The following is a 19,554-nucleotide window of genomic DNA, read 5'->3' as shown; positions in this document are numbered from 1 at the left end:
GGTATGACTCTTACATTCTTTTTCTCTGCTTTGCCTCCCAATTTCTGAACTTCTTTTTCATCTCTCTGAAGCCTTAAATTATGCACAGAAATACCTGCACCTGAAACAAACTAAGCTAACCATCTGCCCGAATGGCCTTGTTTCTGCCCTCTCTTCCTGAGTCACATACAGCCCCTACTTATTGTGACTCCAGATCCCAGCTCCTTAAAATTCAATTTGCCCAGGCACAGCAAGTAATTTGTGCAGCGGCCCAGAAATGATTACACAGTGTATTCAGCTTCACAAAACTTCATTGGATCCTCTTACACTGCTGATTGCAGAACACATTTCCCACCTTCGGATCGTTTCTTACATTCTCCACAGTGCCAGCTTTCTAACAAGACCTGCATATAGGTGAAAGAAGCTTTCCTCTAGGCTGTCTCCTCCACCTGAACCTGGGTGCCTTCCTCCTGTGATGCTCACAGACCACAACACCAAGCTCCATAATACTTCTCTCCCTCAGAGTCAGCTGCAGCTCACATCTCCCTCTCTGTTTACTTTTTGCAATTCTTTATAAATTATGCAATCAATTAAACATGCTCAGGAAAATGAAACTACCTTATTCACAGTAATTTTGATCTAGGATCCCAAGGGGATGAGCTAATTTATAAAATAAATCATTGTAGATCTTTCAGAGATGTATATTTCCTTTTTGTTCAACTATATACTTTAATTACTCACAACTGTAAGAGAATGCATAAAGCTTATCCCACCTCAAAGTTACTAGAAGGTGGTAAAAACACATCATACCCATAACTCACATTAGGGAATTACTTCTGAAAAAATGCTTGCTTCCCAAGTAAGTGAATTAATAGTCACAGAATATATCTCTGCAGAGATTAATAAGTCTGACTAGGACAACTGGGTATTAATTTTCAGATAATTTCATCTGCACAAGACTTCCTAATCTATTTTTTTAGGAAAGATAATAAATGTCCTTGACCAGCTTCTGTAACTAAAAACTGACAATAACATCAGACAAAATGGTAGTATCTAATGCCTGAATATTTTTCCAGAAATTATTTTCACTTTTTTGTGACATTCATGCTGTCAAAATGGTCATACATTTTATCTGAAACATACATTCCATTTAGTAAGTGGCTCCTTATTTTTCATGCACAACTCTAACACTTACCCGAGTAAATCAGTTACTCAGTTTGCACTTTTGATTCTGGTAACAGCACATTAACTTGACAAACTGCAACCAGTGTGGGCCATTCACTGCAGTGAATTCTTGCCTTGGCTATGACTGCTGCCAAATGTGTTTCTAAACCACACAGACAAATCCAGACTCTGGCTTATGAATGCCTTGATATTCAGAACAGCACTACACAGCATGCATAACTTTAGCATGGGTAACACTGAAATCAATAGGATTTAATGAAGTCTGTAGAAGTTGATCTAATGTTTATACACTTAAGTACTCTTTCTTAAAAATCAGCAGAAATCTGATCTAACACACACAAAATTAGAAAAGCAAGAAATATTTCATGCTTTGTCAAGCTTCGTGTTTGCATTTCAATTGGTTCACTAAAACTGCCTGAAGAATGGTGCTTATCATCTCAAACGCCTGTTTGTTGCCTGAATTCTTCTATGTGTTCACAGAATTCCAACAGGTAGAAATGGGATAGCATGAGTGTCTCTGTGTGGTGACAGAAGACCAACTGGGTCCTATTGATATTTTGTTTATTCAAATATAAAACATCCACTGGCTTCAGCAGTGTAACTTCTGTATCACAGTAACAATGCTGATTTCACAGAGATAAATGGCTGACTGCTTTGCTCCTTCCTGTCTGAGACTCGTGCCTCTCCCACAGGGAGTGCAAAAAGAATCACAGAATCTCTAGGTTGAAAGATATCTTCAAGATCATAGAGTCCAACCCATGCCCAAACATCTCAACTAAACCATGGCACTGGATGCCACATCCAGTCTCTTGTTAAACACATGCAGGGATGGTGACTCCACCACTTCCCCAAGCAGACCACTCCAGTACTTTATCACTCTTTCTGTGAAAACTTTCTCCTAATATCCAACCTATATTTCCCTTGGCACAGCTTAAGGCTGTGTCCTCTCGTTCTGTCAGCGCTGCCTGGAGAAAGAGACCAACCCCACCTGACACAGCCACCTCTCAGGGAGCTGCAGAGAGTGACAAGGTCACCTCTGAGTCTCCTTTTCTCCAGGCTAAACACCCCCAGCTCCCTCAGTCGTTCCTCACAGGGTCTGTGCTCCAAGCCCCTCTCCAGCCTCGTTGCCTCCTCTGGATGCGCTCCAGCATCTCAATGTCCTTCCCAAACTGAGGGGCCAGAACCGGACACAGCACTCGAGGTGTGGCCTCACCAGTGCCCAGCACAGGGGCAGAGTGACCTCCCTGCTCCTGCGGGCCACACCATCCCTGGCACAGCCCAAGATGCCCTTGGCCTCCCTGGCCACCAGGGCACTCTGCTGGCTCATGTCCAGCTGGCTGCCAACCAGCACCCCCAGGTCCCTTTCTGCCTGGCACTGTCCAGACACACCGTCCCCAGCCTATAATGCTGCAGGGGGTTGTTGTGGCCAAAATGCAGGACTCGGCACTTGGACATGTTAAACTTCATCCCACTGGATTCCACCCATCCTTCCAACCATTCTAGGTCTCTCTGCAGAGCCCTCCTACCTTCCAACAGATCAACACACACTCCCAGCTTAGTGTCAGCCCCAAATTTACTAATGTCATCAGTGAAGATATTGAACAGAGCTGGCCCCAGCACAGATCCCTGAGGGACACCACTGGTGACAGGCCCCCAGCTGGATGCAGCACTGTTCACCACCACTCCCTGGCCTGGCCATCCAGCCAGTTCTGAACCAGCAAAGAGACTTCTGTCCAAGCCAGGGGCTGCAGCTTTTCCAGAGTGTGCTGTGGGAGACAGTGCCAGAGGCCCTGCTGAAGTCCAAACAGACAACATCCACAGCCTTTCCTGCATCCACCAGGAGGGTCACGTGCTCATACAAGGAGACCAGGTTGGTCAAACACAACCTATCCCTCCTAAAGCCCTGCTGGCTGGGTCTGACACCCTGGCCATCCTGCAGGTGCTGTGTGATCACACTCAGTATAAACTGTTCCAGAACCTTACCAGGTACTGAGGTCAGGCTGACAGGCCTGTGATTACCAGGATCCTCCTTCCCACCCTTTTTGTGAACTGGTCACATTGGCCAGCTTCCAGTCCTCTGGAACCTCCCCAGTGAGTCAGGAACAAACAAGACACATCAGTTCCTAAGCAGCAGCAGACTACAGCGCTGGGTACCAATGTAAACTATGTTGATTTCATTTTGCCAGGTTCTACACTGCTGGAGACCAAGGGCTGTAAAGTTTCCATGTTCTGGGAAGGAGAACCTGTAGTGGAAGTGCAAAGCAGGCAGTGGGGGGCAATAAGTGCCTCAGCCATTCCAAAATAGCCTCTCACTGCACATGATTCAATGCCATGAAAGCAAATTAGGCCTCCTAGGTCTGACAGCTTGTAAATGCATTGCTGGTAGTACAAACAACTTGCAGAAATGGAAAAATACTGCACAGGGCTTGAGGGTAAAATAAAGGAGTGAAAAGGGAAAAAGTGTCATATTTTAGAAAATAAGTATATCATTGTACAGGTGTCTAGGATAAAATAGCCCTGTTAATTTCTTTCCCTCCTCATCTTCCCCAAACCAAATGCTTAAAAAATGAAAAACAACAAAAAATTACCTTCTTGTCACATATTAAAATTTTCATGTAAACTTATGACTTCAAGGCCATAACTCCAAGTCGTAAATTTGCCAAAATTATTTCAAGAAATATGTTCAGCTAACCTTTGGGCTGGCACCTTAGGCTGGCTATTCTCTGCCTTAAGACGTAGAACGCTGCAAAACAAATCCAAAAGAGAAATTCCAGCTTTTTTTTTTTTTTTTTTTTTCTCTGTAAGGAGGATGGACTTGGCTGTGGTTTTTATCAACTTGTTACATTCCTGGAGAATTACATACATTCAACATTCAGAGCTTTTCTGAAATAAAAAAAAATCTAGTACACATTTAAAAATGGAAATATTCTACATCAGTATCTCTTTATGAGATTTAACAAACACATTCTGATACATAAGAGTAATTAAATATAATGATGTGATGCTATTCTTATTCAATCAACTAAGGAACTACACTTTGTCAAACTTCATACAGTAAGTAGTTGTAAAAATTCTCACGTTTCATGGTTCAGGTTCAACATTTCCATCAACAGAGCACAAATGCTTTTCTTAAAGACACAGTATCCTTTCATTTAAGTGTGAGTATATATTTTTAGTTTAACACTGTCTCCACAGCTCAAACACAAAGGCCTAGCATCTGGATGCTAATTTGAGAGCAATTAAAATTACACCCATTTATATGTATCTGAACATCTGCAACCAATAAACATGTTGGCACACAAATTTACTGGTAATTTTTATAACATTTAAAAATGTAATGTCATCTAAATTAAAAGTAATACTTACTTTAAAAGAAACCTTTTCAGCTCTTGCTACCACATGAAACAAGATATGCTACAAAACTTAAATAAGATGAAAACACAGATATATGTTTCAGGCTATTTGAAATAAATTTATTTGCCAATAAATTTAATGTTAGCAGCATGGCTTGTTAGGCTACACAGCCTTGTGATAGCAGGCTGGGACTTGAGCAACAGCAGCTCTTTGTATTTTAAGTAGTGTGTGACCAACACTTCAGGCTTTTCTATGATTGCAACTTATACTTGTTTAAATTGGTTTTAACTAGGAAGTCCCTTAGCCTTGGTTACAGTGAAAGAAAGCTCCTCAGGTTGTTGCTGGGCTTTCAGAGAAGATGCAATTACGAATGTACTACAGTTGCAATTGTCAAATTGATTAATGATGACATTTCCTTAGAAAAAAGCAGGCTGCAAAACTACTAATCTACATATGAAGTGCATGAGGAATGCAGTAGGGAAATGGAAAAGGATACTGTATCTTTAACACAGTCAAGTCATGCTTTAAAGGCATAAAGGATCTAAACTGAGAAAAAAAATTGAATAAAAATAGCAAAACCTCATTTTTATTCTTGAATAGCAGTGTAAAGCAGTATTGCAATTCTGTATAAAATGCCTTTTCTTTGAAAAGTACCAGGGATGCACAAAAATATCAGTCATTTTATAGGAAGCAGACATGCTCCATATCAGTGTTTATTAAACACTGCCAACACAATGCATTAATTCAGACTGCGATCTTGCAACCCCAAATTCAGTAGCAAAACTCTTACTGACTTTAGGGATGTTTCTTTTAGTGGATCAGCCTCCTAGAAACCCTTATTTTCACAGGTCATTATTGACAAAATCATGGTTTTATTTTGTGCATCTTGGACTATACAGAATTGCCATTTCCACTGAAAGCAATGCTACATGCAGGAAACAGAAATCCTAAGCTGCCCATGGCCTCTTCTCCCATTGATGTGTTGGATGATTTATATGGGTAAATCATCTTCAAGTTCATTTTTACCAATACAAAATCTCCTTCTAGGCATCAATGAGAGCACAGACACTGCTTCCTCCCCCTCCCACCACCTCACACCCCTGTAAGAGATTGCACAGAACAGGTACACAGCCTTTGAGCTCATCAGGACAGCAGCAGCAGCACAGACACTGCAAGAGCCTTCCCAAGGGTTGTGAGAAGGCAGCAGCATGCACAGCTCCCAGCAAAGCACTCAGCTATGCCTGCATCTGCTATACATCAACTTGTACAAGCTCCTCTCTCTTGCAAGTGCTCTTTAGAACTTCCTGAAATCATATGCTTTCTACCAGGTTTGGCTGAATCTAAATGCCAGCCTGACACCCTTCAATTAACACTTCTTTAATGCTGCTAACCTAAGGGGAGGTGTAAACTGATGGTTTGACTTTATACATCCTTGACTGTTCTGTCCCTAGGCCTTTAAGCCAATTGTGGTGGAAAACTACTTTGTTAACCTACTCTGGGTTTGTTTCCCAGGTAAAAAACACTCAAACCTCAGCATAAGGAGATAACCAGATGGAGTTACAACCAATGGGCTCTCTGAAAGAGCACACATCTTCACCACCTCTTCTGGAGACAGACTGCATGGATATTCTTACTGTTTAAGGAGAATTACACATAGAAATGGGTGAAGTCATCAAATATCACTGCTTACCAAACCCACGTTCAGTTAAATTTAATTTCTGTTAAACATCTTTTGTTGGTCAAACTTTCCATCCATCAGACAATCTGCTGACTCCAACAGTCACATAGACTCCAGTCAGCAGAGGGTCAGACAGTAGATCTGCATTTGTTTATAGAAGCTGCAGATGTGGTCTTCTCTTCTGTATCTATCTATATTAACACAGCAAAAGGAACCATTTTTGCCATCAGCTCCAGCAAAGGAGTTGTCCAAACTGTAATGCAGAATGAGAATCCAAGCCACTTCGTATTGCTCTTCTTCTAAAAATCCTGAACTTTTTAAATCTATGTTAAAATGCTATCTCTTTCCAGTTTTTTGCTGTTAAACTGCAGCTAAAATTCTGAAACGATCTTCACATCTGTAGTGTACCTTGACTACATATAACTGGTGTTATATGTAGTCAACTACAGACACACAGCCAAATTAACTACAGACACACAGCCAGGTTCAAAGCAGGTATATTTTGTTCATGAAAGACACACACAGAGACAGAAATTATTCTTATAGCTTCTGAAAGAACTATAGAGATATTTGTAAGCCAGCTAAAAAAGAGGCAGACAGACCATTAGTTTTAAGAACAGTTTTGAGAGAATCTAGATAGATGAGTGGCAAAAATACCCACAAGGATTTTTTTTGCATTTCTGCAAGATGTGTGCAAGGACCTATGTCCTGACTTGGTTGTCCCTGTGTCCTTTAAAATCCCTTAAATGGGCTCTGGGTTAGGACAACACATTCAGTACCACAGATGCTGTTGCCTTACAATGCAAAAGCATTTAGGAACTAAAAATGCACTATTGATACCTGCTTTCAGCAAAAATACTGTGTCACAGGAAGTCGCCTCCCTTGCTCTGAGAAAAGAAATCCAGAAGCAACTCCTTCTACCCTCACTTTTACTTTGGCTTAGCTGCATGCACAACAGTAAGACACAAACCAAGACAACAACAACCCTATTTTTACACATATTTCATCAGGTACTTTATCAACATACCATCTTTCAGAGAGGTAGGCTTTTGTGTGATTATTCCCACTTACAGCTATTACTCCCACTCCTGCTAATTAAAGTGCAACTAAATCCTGCAGGCTGGGCAACAACATGGGATTTTTGGACTAATTTCAAGTTGGATATTTAAGATCTAACTTTAGAGCACTGATGCAGTGAGTTCCTCAGTGTAAAAATTCAACCCTATCAATGACAAGGGCACTTCATGGGAGCACCAATAGTTGGTGTTTAAACATAATTTCTGTTGCTTACAAGTTAGCCTTTCAATACACCAGGTTGAATTAACTAATCTTTTAAATACCAAATCAAAATCTAAGAAAAGCTACTTAGTTATGTTAATGATGGAAGATATGCACAGTTCTAAATCTAAGCCACTAAACAAGCATGGATGGACTTTCAATTTACAAGGACTAAGAAATGCCAATGAATTTGAGTTACATTTGTTCAGACCCTTTGAAAACATGCCCATATTTTTATCAATCTCAAAATGCATTTAGCTGCCTCAACATGGATCTCAATTGGGTATTCAAAACCCACAAGAAAGAAAAAAAAAATCCAACCTGATTCAAAGTTCTTGATTCTTTCAGTTTGAAGGACAACTTCTAAGCACATTTGCTGGAATTTGAAAGGGCATTTGGGAAGGGAATTGCTTGTCACTGCAGAGTGAATACTTTTACTGGCTGAGATGTTACAGCTGACACTGACAGACTCTGGAAGGAAGCCTACACACAGATCAGACCTACGTGCACAAGTCTTGGTTGGTGTAAAGAGGAGAGAGGATGTTGTAAAGAAAGAAGTGTAAATTAAAGGAGGGCCCTATTTCAACTTCATCCTACATGTTTATAAGAGCAGAAGACAGCTGAGTTATGCTGAGTGGCATTGCTAAGCAGCACTAAGCACGATTATGCTCCACGTGCACTCCCTTGCCAGTCAAAGGACATAAAAGGAATAACTTCACACTTCACAAAACCAAGTTTAACTAACACAGTTCAGTTTCCATTTGCAGCTCTCTGGATGGATTATGGATGGAAGATCAGGAGCATGGAGTCACCAAGCCTTAAGGCCTTAATGACACTCGTCAGCTGCACCACACTCCTGCTCTGCTAGAGCTGATATATCCAGGCTTAAGCATTTGTCACAACTAAACCACTACCTTAAATCACACTGCTGGTTTAAATAAACACATTTTTTTCTCAATAGCTGTGGGCAGAGGGCACACCCACACGTGCTTGGGGGAGCAGCTCAGCTGGACAGCAGAAAACATATCCAGGTATATCAGTGACCATGTGCCCTTGGCTCATCACAGTTCAGAGGTCTCTGAACTGTGACCACCCTATCATGTATCTGCGTGCCTGCTCCACTCTGGCTCCAGCACGTCTCTCCCCTCACGTTTGTTGTCAGAAGGATAAATTTAGAGATAATTAGTGCTCGTGTGGTAAATTATGCATGAGTAAGCAGGTGAGAGTCCAAAGGTGCTGTAGCAGTTGCAGGCATACCAAAGATGGCTCAAGTTGGTTTGAAAAACAGCAGTTCCAACTCACTAATAAAGAGCTCAGCATTATTGCCTAAATATTTCAAGTTTCATTTTTGGACACATTTATAAATGTTGGGTCTCACTGCTAATTTTTAAGCCAGACTCTATACTTGTTTTCCTTGTGCAAACAGAACTTCTACTAAAACACCAAAGAAAACGTACATCTAGTGGAGAAAGTCTGACATCTATCTATGCCACTCGTTTTGGGGACAGGGCTAAGAGCTTTACCTTTGACCAGAGAGAAAGCAGAAAAAATTACCACGTACTCAACTTTTTGGAAAAATTTCAGTGATATTCCTTTGTACAGTAAAATACCCAAGTTTTCCTTTGAGGCCAGAAATGTTGCCTTCTGTGCCAGGTTAATCCTACATACTGGGTGCCACATTCCCAAGCTGGAGAGTTGACTACAGATTTTCTATTTGGCTGCAAGCACTAGAGAGACTCATTTAGTGTAATCTCCTGCTTTGTGATATGTCTGGAATTTTCACCACCCGCAACTGGGGCAGAATTTCATGTTTTATTTTGCCAATAGTTTGTCTCCTGTTTAGAAGAGAGAAGGAGCTGCTGATGGTTTCAGTAATATTTTCACCTAAATATCTGAGACTCTTCTGACCCAGCAATTCAAAAAATTATCGGTGTGTAAGAAAAAAAAAGAGGGAAAATGCTTTTTGACACCTAAGTGATAAATGTTTTCTTTTGAAAGTCTGGTCCCAAATACTGGAGATGATCCCAGCAAATACCTATCTACATGTCTTCTAAATGTGCATGGAGACAAATGTGTAGATAATGGACTAAAATGCAGTGGAAGGTGGTGACAATTTACCTACCTTTAGCCTTAAGGAAAAGAAAAAAGCATTTATAGTATCTGGAAAAGCTAGCACTAAAAATTAACTTACTGACAGAATTCAAAGAACAACAAATAAATTATACCTTCTGTGTATTATTATTTTTGTCTCGTTTCAAATTTTTAATTATGAATCTTTTGATAGTATAAATTTATGCAACTTCTGTCTCCCAATATCATAAAAACACAAACACAAATCAGATTTGGTAATAACGAGAAACTGACTTTCACCTAAACATAAGCTGTAATTTATGGTCACAATATGGAAGACAACTTGTCTAAGAAAAGTGACACAGTAGTCTGGACTATTTTGGTCTTTGTTTGGGGTTTTTTTTTAAACAAAGCAGTTATTTATATTTTCCAGTTGAGCCTTCATAGCCTCAAACATTTAAACACACAATGATTATCAAATAAAACTGCATCACAAAAGGTGGACATAGATCCTATTGCCTCTGGAGTAACCTCAATCAACCTACTAAATAGTCTTCTTCCATCTTCATAAAATTCATACCAAGGAAAGGACTACTTGTTACTAATTAGAGTCCTAAAAATCAAAATTATTCATTGTATGGCCTGAGCGGTATCAACCTGAGAACTCTGCATCAAAGAAACAGTATCAGGGATGTTGTATTCCAGAAGTACTTTCCATAGTTTTTTACTAATCATCTTATATATCTATTAAACCTTATGGGCCTCTAACATACTTGGGAAGACAGAAACCAGTCTTGCTGCTTACAGATTTGAACAAAACCTTTGCTGAGAGTTGCATTTCCAATGCCTTTCCTATCTTTTGCCAATTATTTGCCCTGCAGACTAGGAATTTACAGCATTTAATACCTGTTTTATTTAGAAAATGGCTTGACAGAAAATTTGCTCATCCACATATGTTTGTGTCTAAATAAAAAAAATAAAATTAAAAAAGCTAAGGACCAGTGTTTATAGGCTTGCTCCTCCAAAAACTTCAGGATGTCCCTCATGTATGAGTGTTAAACACATGAGTAAGCATCCCCAGTATCAAAGGTTGTAATTTTAACAAGCTGAGGTCTCTATGTCACTCCTAACAATTTTAATTTTTACACAGTACTAGCTGCCTCCACAGAATTCCTACTGTAGATGTAGCCTATGACGAAGACTTATCTACTGGCTTATCCTGCAGTCATATCAAAGAGTCTAGATAGATGTGAAAATCTCAGAGATGTGTCTTTTCACGTGTGACCCAGTAAAAGGATGCTGTCAGGCAGATTTATTCCCTTAGTTTAGGTTTACTGAAAGAATACTTGAGCTTAATACTTAATTGGAATATTTCCATCAATGTTCTAAGTGAAATATCAGTAATTTTGGTTTCCTTCTTGGATGCAAATATGATCACCCTGCAGTGCCTGTAACACCACACAGCGTAGTTACAGCACGTCATAAGATCAGAGTACAAAACGAAGCAAAAACCAAAAAGAAATTTCCAAATTCTCATTGCCCTAATTCCACTTTACCTTATTTGACTGCAATCATTTTTAGCACTGTTAAAAACAGACAAAATTTTAACATGACAGCATCCTTCTAAGTCAGGCAGGCGCACACGTGCAAAAGCCTAGCCCTGCATGGTAAGGATGTGTGTGGACACGTGAAAGACACGACTGGGTGTGTACAAGCCTTCTCTACAAGTGACTAGAAGCCCCAGCAGCAGTGATACTCACGTTGGCACTGTCCCCAGGCCACCCGGGCCCAGCCCCAGCAGCAGTCAATTCTGCTCCCAAAGCGACACAGTCCTGCAGACGCCACCATTTGTCTGGGCCACCTGCACAAGACAGTTCAACAAAGTCTGGTGAAACATTTTAAAAGTTCAAACTATCAAACATTTTAAAAGCTCAAATCACCCTAGGGTAAAAAAAAAAAAAAAAAAATTTACCAACCAACCAAAAAACCCCAAAGGACAAAGAACAGCAAAAACCTCTCCTGCAGAGATATATATATATTTTTTTTTACTTTTTTTGAAGAGAGTAACTACTCTCAGCTCACCCTCACAGAGTATTAATTTCTATCATTAATACTCTGTTCACTTCAAAAAATGCAAACAACAATAGGTGAAGGGAGAAATTATAGTTTGGACAACTGAGCAAAGCCTGAAAAAGCCGACACGCTTTGCAGTATGCTCACTGCTGCCACTCCCAGGCTGGCACTGAACAGAAGTTCAGAAGTCTGAAACGGAACCTGTAGTATGGAAAAAAGGCCACCATAAAGTTTAGGCTTTGTTTTCGTTCACAATATATGGCAAATTTTCTCACTGAAACATGAAAGGGGGGGGAAAAAAGCTTCTTGGCCTGTTAAACAGTTCTGTTAAACAGAAATTAAATATAAAAGGTGCGCTGTAGTTTTCCCTTGTTCCAAGGAAAAGATACCACGGCCTCAAGCAGTTACAAACTATTGACACCAATCAGTAATGTCTTTATAGGACAGGCTGAAATCCCGCGAGCGCTGCGTTTGAACAGATGCGATTAAAAACAAAAAGAATCCCTGGGGAGGGCGGGGGTCGCGCTGGCCGCTTGTCCCGCGGGGCGCAGTGCCCGCTCCCTGCAGCGCTGCCGGTCGCGACACCTGACACGACAGGACGCGACAGGACGGGGCACACGCGCCCCGAGCTTCGTGTCAGAACTTGAGCCGCGATCTCCGCCTCTGTACGCTGGGAGTGCCTCCGGGCGTCAATAAACTAATTTTATCTGTACAGCACGCGATGCGCTTTGTTTTTAATTCTTGCCGGACGCGGCCCCGCCAGAGCAATGAACTTATCTCGTACCTAAGCCCGAGTTCGGCGGCGCCGGGCAGGGCGGGCGGCTGGGGCCGGCAGCGCCGTGCGGGAGCCCCGGCAGCGGCACCGGCGCCCCGCGCCTCCCTCCACCTGCGGCCCGCCCGGCCCGCACGGGGGAGCGCCTCACGCCTCCCGCCGAGGGCTCCGGCCGCCCCGCCTCGCCGGGAGCCAGCGCCGGGGCCGGTGCCAGGCGGGAGCCCCGGGACCTCCGCAGCGCCCCGCGTCGAAAAGGGGAGAGCCAGGGCTAGCTCCGCTCGCCCCGCGGGAACGCCGAGCTCGCCCTGCCCGGCCGGCCGCCCACGCTCTCCCCGCGCCTACCTTCTGTCAAATTCCCCGGCCGCCCCCAGCGAGAGGCAGGACGCCAGGAGCAGCCGCAGGGAGAGCTCCATGGCCGGCGGGGGCCCCGGGCGGGCGGCGTGGCCGAGGCGCTCCCGCTGCCGGGCGGGCGGGGGTCCGGCTGCCGCCCAGGCCGGCCGCGCTGCCACAGCTCCGGGGCGGCGGCGAGCTCGGCGCCCTCCCTTTCTCTCTCCCTCTCCCGGTCCCTGCCCGCCCGCCCGCCTGCCAGGCGGAGGAGGCGCGGCGCGGGGAGCGGCAGCGCCGCCCGACCCCGGCAGAGGCGCCCGCGGCCCGCCCGGGGCCGCCTCCCCTGCCAGGGGCACCTGGCGAGCGGGGGACACCTGGGGCGGCGGAGAGCCGCAACGAGCCCCAGCCGCTGCGGACAGCGAGGCACGAACCGGTCTGGGGGCACTGGGAAGGGTGGGCTTCCTTGTCATGAGCTTTTGTATCTCGAACTTCCTGAAGGAAGATGGTTACGCCCTCCTCTCGGCAAAGCTCCCGTCTAAAGGCAAGAAAGTTATGATTTGGCCTTCTTTTACTAACAAAACCTTCCCAACAACAAAGCTTCTTTTAAACACTTACAAGGTGGCTGTGGTTTCTTCTGTCTCAAACACTCCTATTAATAGCTCTCAGGTGTGACATCAGGTGTCGAGCCCTTGTGCAGAAGAACAAGTGACAAGTTTAAGCACTAACCACACAGCATGCGATGTGCTTGCACCACTACTGACAGCAATGACTGCATTTGTACTCACCACTAACATGTTAAAATACAGCCCTTATTTTTGTTTGGTTTCTATGAACTACGGCTTTGGGACTTAGAAAAGGACACTTCTAATAGCAGCCTGTCACCAGTTTAGGGTCAGAGTTGTTCTGAGATCTCTCTGATTACAGACAGCTGGGGTCAAGCACTGGGTCTGAGTTGCAGCATTTGTTTAAATTGTGCCCACATCAAGGCTAAAGCTCATCAGCTGTCCCGACAAGAGTCTGGCTGTAGCTTAGAAGCAGAAAACAAGGATTTTTCTCTGGATTGTGCTATAACAGAAAGCCAAACTCTTCAGAAAGCAGTTGTGTGCCAACCACGACTTGAAGTTTCAGATTTCAGCTGGTAGTTCTTTGCAGAGCATTTTCCACCCTCAAAACACTTCACAGATAATTCAAGTTATACTGCACAAAGATGGCCATTTTTTGTACAAGATACAGATTGTGCTAGTAAGCCTTCAAAAATTACACCTTTTCTCAGAATTATTTTAGCACTTTCTGCTCACATTTGAGCAGAAGACCCCCTCCAATGCTCCTTCCCCTCTTTTTTTCATCTTTTCGTGACCATACAATCCCCAAGATAAACTTTCTGTCCACAGGATCAGCCCAGAACTTTTCAGACACAGAGAAAAAACACTTTAGAAGCTAGAAGGGAATGATTCTGCAAGGTGCTTGTGCCTGTGCTCAGATAAAAAGCAAGCCCTCCAGAGGACTCAGATACAAAAACTGCACTGAGGACCAAGCCTGGTTCACTCCATTCACAGGAGAAGCTGACAGCCAAGCAGTGAATGCAGTGACACGGTGTTTGGGGAAGACAGAAGAGCATCTGGCTTGTGTTAGATCCTTGCTGAAATACAGAGCTGATTGCCAGCTCTTGACTGATTGATAATTGTTTTCTTTCACTTGGATGTGTGATGTGGTGTAACAGACCATGCATAGTGAAATCACTGTCAAGATTTAATGGGCGAAAGGGGATACAACCTATTTGTGATAGACACAGGGATCTCTCTTTGGTAACAGCATCTGCATGTGCCTTTCCAACTTGTAGGGGAAAAAAATGTACACAGATTACACCACTGCCAAGTCCAGGACAAGTGCCAAAAACAACATTTGAACATCATTCTGAATTAAGGTCTAGGGCAACCTGACACTTTCCCCCTCATGTCCAAAGGGACATGTCATAAAATCAATTCCTTTAACGCAATGCTGCATAATGGTACTGAATGCACACACCAACTTTAAAGCACACACTATTCCTTTAAAGCATGTTCACTCACAGATGGCAGTAAGATCATTTAATCTCTCCAGACTGCACTGAGTATTTAAGACTTCCTCAGCAGCCTGTTTGGCTCTCTTGTATGTTAATACTAGTGTGCTGGTCAGACATGGTGCCTGCTCTAATTAAGATTGTCTGCTCTTGGTTGACTTCTGCTGCCTTTACAATTTGTTTTGGAACATCAACCCAAAAAAACAGTTAACCAATCACTGAAAGATCACATATTACACTTCCATACCCATCAGTGGAACTGAACATTCACTCACTTATGAATTCATTTGTTTTGGCAATGGTTCACCATGACTAGTGGTGTTCTCCTAGCAGTTAAGACAGTTTCTCATATCCATGACAGTAGGATTACTGAGTGAGCTGTCAAAGAACCAGATCTCTTGATGAGTTAAAGGTGTGTTAAGTTGTGTGGGTATGCCTCAAGATACTATATAGAAGATGGAGATAGAGAAGTTGTTGGCAGTATGACAATAAAAAGCACTTTTGTGCCTTATGTTTAATGAAGCAGTATGAAAGTATGGCAAAGTGCTGATGCCATGGGGTGGGCTGATCTGATGTCCAGCAAGACTTAACTAACAATAGAAGTCCAGCAGCTGTGCATCAAGCACTCAGATGATTGATTAGAACAAGTGTCCAAGCAGGTTTCTTTAAAGCTACTGGTTAGACACTTGGTTAAGCATAACATGACAGTCAGGTTTTTAGCTGCAAATCAGCAACAGTGAAGCAGAAACACAGACAAAGATAGTATTTTGGATAGCTATGCTGCTATCCTTCTATATAAAAAGTCAAATCTCATAGGAAGGTGAATTTGACTGAAAAAGTGTTCATTTAATGCAAGCATAGTGATCCTTCCTGTTTTTTTTTTTTTTTACTCTTCTCCATTCCATAATTATCTTTATGTCTTGTGCCAAAATAGCCACACTATCAGTCATGATCCTCATTCCAGGCTTCTAGTCTCAGAGGTATATTGAGCTCAGATTGAGACCCTTCTATGCAAATCAAGACCCTAAAGTTGATAAGATACAGTGTTGAAAGCAGAGGAAGAGTTGAAAATACTTGCAGCTGAAAAAGCTTGCATCTGACCATGCCATTAGCAAGCCCATTAGGTTCTGAATTATCTATAATTTCTGAGGGAATCAAGTCCCAGATACATATTCTATTGCTGTATCCTGCACCATAAGTGATGAAGGCATATCTGACTGCGCACAAATCCAAATCCTGGTGATAAGGCAGCAGAGAGTGAAGAAATGCTTTGAGAGAGGGGCTTGCTAATTCTGCCACAGGGAGGGTAAAGGTGGTAAGGGCAACTGCTGCTTCTGGGACAGAAAGTGTGACAGAGTGACATCTGGCACACTGCAGTTTAACTACACATGGGGAAACGTGTTCAATGCACTGCTCAGGACAGTAGTGATGTTTCAAAAATCCACAACAGTACAGTGTAGAGTATATTTGCAGTGTATACTCCATTAAAGAATCAAGAATCACTGTCATGAGCCATACATGTAACTGGTAACATAAGGAACATCAGCTAAAAACACGTGTAAACAACAGGAAAGCCAGTTCTGTGGAAGACAAGCTTATTTGCAGTTTTGTCTAGTGAAATGAACCTTGTGTTCTTGGGACCTGCTCCTCTCTAACAGCACTACTTACTTTTACTTCACCTGGGGTAGGCTGTGCCCAGCAGTCTCAGTGTTCCAAACTTCTGCTGCAGAATGAACTCCAGGTTTTTTTATGTTCTTTGTTGCTATAACCATTCCCGAGGGAGAAAACTAACAGAACAGAAACAGTTTCCAGAATACTCCCTGGCATCATCTGGACAGGCAATATTAAAAAATAAATTAAAAAAATAAAAAGAGCTGTAAAGATACAAGTGGCAGATATTTTAGGCTGACAGATGTTGGTAAATATGGTAGATGATAGAATATGGTAGATATGACAGAAATCACACAGAAATAAATTTAACATTTATCTTCATTGTTACACATACCTATGAATTGAACATAAGCACATCAATAGAAGATTTTGCTTTCAGGGTATTCTACTGCCAACTAACTTTTCTTTGAGGAAGGTATTTAATAAGTTCTTTCGAGTCCACTTTCCTAATATTGACTTCCTCCTTGTCTTAAAGCACATTATGAATGTTAATAAATCAAGTCCTCTATTCAGCAGAATCAGTCAATAACACTGCCACTTACAAAAGCAGAAATTAAGGAACAGAAAAATTACTTTTCCACAAATCAAATAATCTGTCATCGAATCAGAAACAAATCTTCTGTTTTTCAATTTCATACTTACACCACAAATCCATCCTTCCTCTTTTCTAGGTATTTCACTCTCGTTGAGGCTGAGAAAGTTGACCATAAATCCCACATTATCCCAAGTCACTAAATCACACCACAACTTGTGTAAAAACCACTTGATTTGCAGTTAATGGCAAGCAGGGTTACAGTCTGCATTTGTGCTGTTGATCTAACAAGTATAGTTCTTACAAAATGGAACAGAAGGAAAGAATCCAAGTCCAAATTTCCTATGAGACTTTCAATGTCACTACTTTTCCTCTGGGGCTATGCAATTCTATGGTATATTTAAAAGTAAAATTTATTAAGTAAATATTATCTCCGTCACATGGCACATAAAAATCTCTATGACTCCCATGCTAATAAGAAAACTATAAGGTATCAAGGAAATACAGCAATTCAATCAGCTAAATCACTCTTATACTCCAGCTCTCTCTTAGTAAACCTTCTTGAAAGGGTAAGGAAATCATTCAACCTGTCAGACACTGTAGTATCCAATTACCTTCTATGCAGATAAACCCTGTGCTTTGGATACTAGTTCAAAAGTTTCCATATGCTTTTTCTGCATGAAGTCTTCCAAATTAATTTGGTTTTTTCCAGTAAGCTTTTTCCACATATACTTGATCCTTCTTTAAACACTATGATTAGTATTTGTGTTGAAGTTTACTGCATTTCATTACAGTGCAAAGAAGTTATCTTCCCCTTTAAATAAACAATAATTTGCCTTTCAAAACTCTGTGAAATTTCATATGTATGAAATGTGCATATATAATTTTAAAAGATTTCTAGCTCTCCACATTACCAATTTTGATACCAAACATATTTTGCACAGGGCATCAGAATGATAATCCCCCAAATTTAACATTACCCCGTTCATTAGGGAGTCAGTCTACTTTGCCTCAATTTTTTCCCTGTAATTTTTGTAAGGTTCTACTGTTCCAGTAATACACTGAGTCCATTACAGCTCCTATAGCTTTACAGCATGTGTTTTTCAGATCATGCTGCAGCTCTTCATGTCCAGTTTTACACCACGCAGCCAATGCCTGATGCTGCCTGCTTTCCTCAGGAAGGCAAATGCTTGAACAGAACCCCACACAACATCATCAGTACTTTGTCACTTAAATCCTGATTATCTCCATAGGATGCATGCACATGCATTTAGCAGTCAGAGGGAAGAGACCAAAACTAAGGCAGAAGCAAGACATTCAGCCTTAGTAGCAGTTACCAAAGAAATATTACTTATATGGCAAGAAAATACACACTCAGCAACACTTTGGATCAACAGTGCACTGTCATTTTCATGGGCAAGAAGTGCATAAAAACCTTCTGTTCGACAACATTAGAGGCAGATGAAAGATTCTTTAAAAAAGAAAACAACCCAAAAACCAAAAATGTAATCACCAGATTACTCTCCATAACTAAATAAAATATAAATAAAATAAAATAGGAAAAGAGTCATGTATGTCATAGAGGGGATAACTAATAAAAAGCTTTTAAGAATCAAAAACCACAAATATGAGAGTTGAAACCAAACTTAACTGCACAATTTCTGCTATAATTTCAACAAAAGAAAAAGATAACATTAACAGAAGAGACTTGCATGAAGACATGCTCTTGTTCACATAATTCTAATAGGAACTGTATTGAATTAAGCAGGCCAGCAGTTTTGCATATTACCTGAAAAAATTCAACTAAGTTTTGTTTTTCATGAGCCAAAACTGCAAGCTAGAACTTCTTATGTTGTATAAGAATTTTAATATATAAGGAAGAGCCATAAATCAACCTGAAAAGTTACTAGAACTGTCTTTATGACAAAAGCAGAAAATAATTTGGTGCAGCGTGGATTCAATTGTTCCTGCTCATGAATTATGGTCCTTACAGCAAGAAATACACTGGGAGATGCAGAACCAGAAGAAAATTATTTACAACTGCCTAAGGTACCAGCTTAGACTGTCAAACAGTTTTCATAACTTTGTTCCTCACTGTGCCTTGGGCTGTTTGCCAATACTGGGGGAGGAGGGAGAGGGCAAGTATGGGTATGCTGCCCAGACTTCCTATGTAAATTATAAATTATGACAATGACTCTCCAGAGAGAAGTGATCAAGCACTACTTTAACCTGGTCCTTTAGGCTGTTTTATTTTTCTCATAATGAACCTGAATCTCTACATGAATTCTAACAAAGGTGGTGTAAATTAGCTGAAAATAAATAAATCACACTTGAGCCCTCTTTCCTGAGGAGAAAACCAGGTTTCATTTTGTTTCAGGTGCTGTACCTTTACTTGCCTAAGCTCAGCAATAGTTGTGTAATGACATGCATCCTCTGGTACTAGTTGTTAATAAATTGACCTAGAACTGCTTATAAAAGTGAGTTTAAATTGCTATTCTCAAGGGGAAAACAGCTGTGTCTAATGGAATTCTTTATTTGATTTCAATCTTGTTTTGACATACAGAAAATTCCTAGTA

The 19,554-nt window shown here is 41.6% G+C and overlaps 1 protein-coding gene across 2 annotated transcripts in view; it reads right to left on the bottom strand.

Moving 5' to 3' along the window:
* NPNT (nephronectin) overlaps window positions 1-12,802 on the bottom strand; it is a 48,895-nt gene extending 36,093 nt beyond the window's left edge. The window contains exons 1-3 of one of the 2 annotated variants that reach the window (XM_058024193.1): window positions 12,732-12,802; window positions 11,305-11,405; window positions 3,857-3,907 (exon numbers count right to left, since the gene is read on the bottom strand). In XM_058024193.1, the coding sequence (XP_057880176.1) occupies window positions 3,857-3,907; window positions 11,305-11,405; window positions 12,732-12,802 (223 nt within the window). The remainder of the gene's footprint in view (window positions 1-3,856; window positions 3,908-11,304; window positions 11,406-12,731) is intronic. The other variant, XM_058024194.1, reaches the window with a different exon arrangement.
* Window positions 12,803-19,554: the final 6,752 nt, after the last annotated feature.

The sequence above is a fragment of the Melospiza georgiana genome, chromosome 5, assembly GCF_028018845.1.
Source record: "Melospiza georgiana isolate bMelGeo1 chromosome 5, bMelGeo1.pri, whole genome shotgun sequence".
NCBI lineage: Eukaryota > Metazoa > Chordata > Aves > Passeriformes > Passerellidae > Melospiza > Melospiza georgiana.
The sequence above is the reverse complement of the archived record's forward strand: the minus strand, read 5'-3'. Positions and strand labels throughout refer to the sequence as shown.